Source organism: Helianthus annuus, chromosome 10, assembly GCF_002127325.2.
Source record: "Helianthus annuus cultivar XRQ/B chromosome 10, HanXRQr2.0-SUNRISE, whole genome shotgun sequence".
In the NCBI taxonomy this organism is placed as follows: Eukaryota; Viridiplantae; Streptophyta; class Magnoliopsida; order Asterales; family Asteraceae; genus Helianthus; species Helianthus annuus.
Genome location: NC_035442.2, coordinates 29,566,624 through 29,571,399, shown reverse-complemented (window position 1 = coordinate 29,571,399; position 4,776 = coordinate 29,566,624). Strand labels below are relative to the sequence as shown.

General features: G+C 39.7%; 1 protein-coding gene across 1 annotated transcript; it reads left to right on the top strand.

Moving 5' to 3' along the window:
* The first annotated feature begins 1,795 nt into the window (after positions 1-1,795).
* LOC110880901 lies at positions 1,796-2,266 on the top strand. The gene has a single exon (XM_022129332.1). It carries the CDS (start codon positions 1,796-1,798, stop codon positions 2,264-2,266), a length of 471 nt encoding a protein of 156 aa, XP_021985024.1.
* The last annotated feature ends 2,510 nt before the right edge of the window (positions 2,267-4,776 follow it).

The following is a 4,776-nucleotide window of genomic DNA, read 5'->3' as shown; positions in this document are numbered from 1 at the left end:
CAATAGTTAGTCTATCATAAACACCTGTGTTCTTCAATATCATCAAATACGTTCCCCACTCTTTCTGAGGTAACGCATCAGCCAATTTTTCAACCCATTCCTCTCGACCTTTTTCAACTCCCAACATTGATAAAGAACGCACTAAATGGCAATATCTCTCAATTAGCTTTTTAGTATCCTCTCCCGGCAAACTGCTGAATAAATCAAATTCTTTTTTAAGCAAAGCCTTCTTGCTTTTGAGCATGCTTTCACTACCCTCGAATTTTGCTTTAAGAGCATCCCAAATTGATTTAGCAGTTTTGTCATGTTGTAGCAAAATGAATATGTCTTCTTTAACTGCCTGCTGTAACAAGCTAATCATCATCTTTTCTGCCTTGTACATTGCCCGTTCTTGATCTGTAAATTCAGATATTTGTTTAGTAACTTGCAGCTCTATTTTAGGCAATTTGTACTCTTCCAATATGCATTCCCACGATCTGAGATGATTTGCCTGAACCCAGTTTTCAAACCGATCTTTCCATCCGAAGTATTCTTCTATACTCATCAGTTTCGGAGGTTTCTGGGTAGTTCCCGTTTCGTTTTCAATACTCATGGCTTGTGCAATTGTGGCTGGAGTTGTTGGTGTAGCAAAGGCGTTATAAAAACTAGAATCCATGTTGACTTAGCACGTATTTCAAAGTAACTGACAGAAAAGCGATTCAACAATTATCACAAAAGCGAACCAAACACAATGTCAAATACGCGATCCACACTTTGTTCGAAAAAGCGATCCTCGATGATCCTAATAAGCGATCCAGAAAATAATGTTTTGGAGCGGTCCAACAATTTTCCTTGGAGCGGTCCTGAGATGTGAACTTAAGAGCGGTTCAAACTGATGTATGAAAAAGCGGTTCACAATTTTGCTGTTCGAGCGGTTCAAGTAATCCAAATCAGCGATCCAACAGTCCGAATAAGCGAACTAAAACATCCGGATGAGCGGTACAACTTGTCAAATAAGCGGTTCCAGGTAATGAAATGTACGAATGAGCTGTTCCACCTAATACCTAAAAGCGATCCATGCTGATGTCATCTCGAGCGATCCACATTTCGAACTTGTTTTGAACTGTTTTTAAGCTGATATTTGATCTGAAACTTCTAAGGGTTTATCTCGGTACTATGATGAACAGTCTGTGAGAACTTGAACGATTTTTGACCGAGAAATCTTCTTGAAATGAGAAAAGACGGTGTAGAAGCAAGAAATAACACTGAAAACCGGCTATATTCTGTAGAAAATCTCCTCCGTGGCTCTGATACCACTTGTAGGATCGTGTGTTGACCCAACCGAGTCGTTCAGAGATTTACTCTTGCTCTTCAGATGCGGAATAATAAGAAAAACAAGTAGAAATAGCACGATCTTCCTTTTAACTCTCTTTTGTATTGAATATAAACGTTTTACAGTTCAAACATCACACTGGCAGAGCTTCGGCGTGGAATTCAAGACCTCTACTACTGGAATCGCTCATGGATCTATTTATAGAGTTCTGGAGCCGCTCATGTGGTCAAGTGACACATGAGCGGTCCATACATGTACACATAAGCGACCCAAGGTGACAAATGAGCGACCCGACCATATCATGACTCTAAAAGCGACCCGACAATCTAAAACCTATACAGACTCCTGTTTTCTCGTATTTCGAGCCCTATGCTATACAATATGGTATAAGACATGATTCTAAACACTTAGACGGAATCAACAGATGTAGTGCACCAACACAGCTCAGTTGCATACCCACAATCAAACGGCCAAGTTGAAAGGATGAATCGGAGCATAATTGAAGGGATCAAGACCCGATTGGGAAGGCATGAAAGCAATTGGCTCGAAGAGTTGCCAAACGTTCTATGGGCTATAAGAACAACAGAAAAAACAAGCCACAAAAGAATACCTTACAGCTTGGTGTTCGGGTCGGAAGCTGTGATTCCAGCTGAAATAGGAGTTGTGACTCAAAGAACACTCAACATGGATCCTGAAGCAAACAACAAAGAGACCATGTTGAACTTGAAACTCCTCGAGGAAACACGAGACCAAGCTGCAATTCAAGAAGCCAAGTACAAGCAAAAGATGGAAGCTTATTACAAAAAAGAGTCAAGCATGAACGCTTCAAGCCAGGAGACCTTGTACTTAGAAACAATGAGGCTAGTAAAAAAGAGAACCAAGGAAAACTTGGCCCAAAGTGGGAAGGTCCATATACGATACTTGAAGCACATAAGGGTGGATCCTATAAACTAGCCGACGCAGATGGTAAAAAGCTTCCCAGACATTGGAATGGCAAGACCCTTAAAAGGTTCAATGTCTGATCAAGAAAGTTTAGTTTGTATTTCAAGACTTGTATTTCAAGAGTTGTCTCATGCTCACTTTTTGTAAAACCATATCTCTTGAATGAATGATGATGTTTTATCAAATTTGTCTTTCTATCCTAAAATCAGGTTGAGAACCTAGCAAAAAACTCCATGGCAAGGGCCATGTAAGGGGATGAGCTCCCAGGCCATATCGCTCAATAGGTTCAAAGGTTGAATGAACCTATATAAGGGGTGGTTCCTAAATCAATACAACTCCATGAGACTTATGAAATTATCAAAAAGAAAGTTGTCTCATAGACGGGTCTGAACAGCCTACACCAAATGTTTCTTATGCCTTGTAAAAGTTCTAGAAAACAAATCATTATTAACAGGCTTACGAACCAAAATCAAACAAAGAAAAGTAATAGATAGGATAGGTGCTATGTCTTCTTGTTAAAAATACCAAGGTTAAGTGATTGCAGCACTGAACCCTATAAGGTATTAAAAACATAAAACCCAACAAAGATAAGGCCACAAACATAAAAAGGGACAACACAACAACACAACAAAGATTGCATACAACCTAAAATAAGAAATACAAACCAATGTGTTAGGATCTGATTTTGGATTGATTGTGATTTGTGTTTGAATTAAGATGAACAATGAAAGAGTAGTGCAGCGGAAATTAAATGGAAGCAAACTTTTCACAATCAAACAGGAGAAATGCTTTCAAACATACATTTTCAACAGAGAATCAAATGCTTAAATTTATTTCAAACTTTGATTACAAACTTGCATGTATGCTTACAAACTCCCCCTCAGCCCGAGCTCAGTAATTTGTTCGTGCAGGAAGAATATGGTGAAGAGCTAATAGAACAGTACAGAGCACTGTTCTATTTATAGGCACGCAACAAACCACTGAGCATCTAAACTGACGTCACCATGAAAGTGACATCTAACCTCCTAATAAACTCTTAACAATTGACCTATACAAACACTGCTATGCTAACTACTGATGTTACAATACATTACGTAAAGTAAATAAACAACTGCTACATCCTTCCACTGCTGTGAACCCAGCAGTACTTGTCATGATCAGTAGTGCTTGAAACAAAGCAGTAGATTGAGCAGCAGAGCTTTAGTTCTTCACCAGTCTTTGACTTGATCAGCAGTTGTAGGTCAGCAGTTTGTATGATCAGCAGATAGGAGGTCAGCAGATGTTGAAACCACTTTCAAGGGAAGAGACTTGTATGCATAACATCTGCTTATTCTGGATCCACTGCTCTGATCCAGTTTTGGCTTTAATTATCTGTTCCTTTGGCAGGGATCAATCCCAACAATCTCCCCCTGGAACAGATAATGCCAAAACTCTCAATTATTGGTAGATCTTTATTGCCTCATCAGCAGTTCCCTTATTTGCCCTTTGAGTTGTAATTCGAAGGTTAAGGCATCTGTGTCATCATCATCCCTGCTAAGTAGAAGATCAAGGAGATCCTGCAAATCTTCAAGACTCTGGCCAAGAGCTTGTTCCCTTGTTAATTTCTTCACTTCTCCACTAGACTTGAACACTGTCAGTACGTGGGTCTGTTTATCAGTTTTCCACTTTAGTACTTTTGAGTCTGGTGGGTTTCTTGGGAGATTTTTATTGGATGAGGTATTTGGTGATGCAGGCCTATTCATGACTGGCTGAGCAGTACTTGCAGATTGTTCCAATTCAGGATCTTCTTTCATCATTAATCTAATGCCTTCTTTTACAAGGTCATTTCCAGCAATTAGATCTTGAACTGTTTCAGCACCCAACTGGTTTTGACTCCTTCTTTTGTAGATGGCAGCACCAGCTGGAGCAGTGGTTCTTTTGACTTGCAGCTTTGGTGGTCTTTTTGAGACCTCTGCTTTGGAGTAGTCAGGCTTTTGTGGAACTGTTGGATCTTTCTTTCTAAGTTCCTCCAACTTTTTATAGGTAGCCCTGACCCTATCTTCTCCCCACTTTGTCACAGAATTCTTGGACCCATATTCAGCTGCTATCAGCTCCTCTTTCATTCTCTTCAACTCTAAGGCCTTGTCAGCTTCAAACTGTTTGAATTTTTCAGGAGGAGTCTGCTTGACCTTATTTTTTATCATCTCTTGAATCCTGGCTGCCTCTTTTTCAAGCTCAGGAATGGTCCAGTTTTTGTACATGTGTTTCTCCCCCTTGTATTTCTTGTAGGTCATGATGTTATCAATGCAGTCTTTTCTCAAGGACTCATCTGCCCTTTCAGAGATTTGCTAACATACATTTTTGGCAAATTGCTCCATAGATCTGACCTGTGTGAGTAGAAACTGATAGTTTTGCTGAAATTCTCTATCAGATTTCCCTTGTTTATTTTTGATTGAGATATCCTCTGCTTGCTTGGCCTTGATTTTCAAATATTCTTCAATATTGTTTGGCCTGGGATATCCTTCAACTGATGGCAAACTCCT

Excerpts from the sequence above, each read along its gene's own strand:
- LOC110880901 (XM_022129332.1), top strand. The coding sequence starts at position 1,796 with ATGAATCGGAGCATAATTGAAGGGATCAAGACCCGATTGGGAAGGCAT.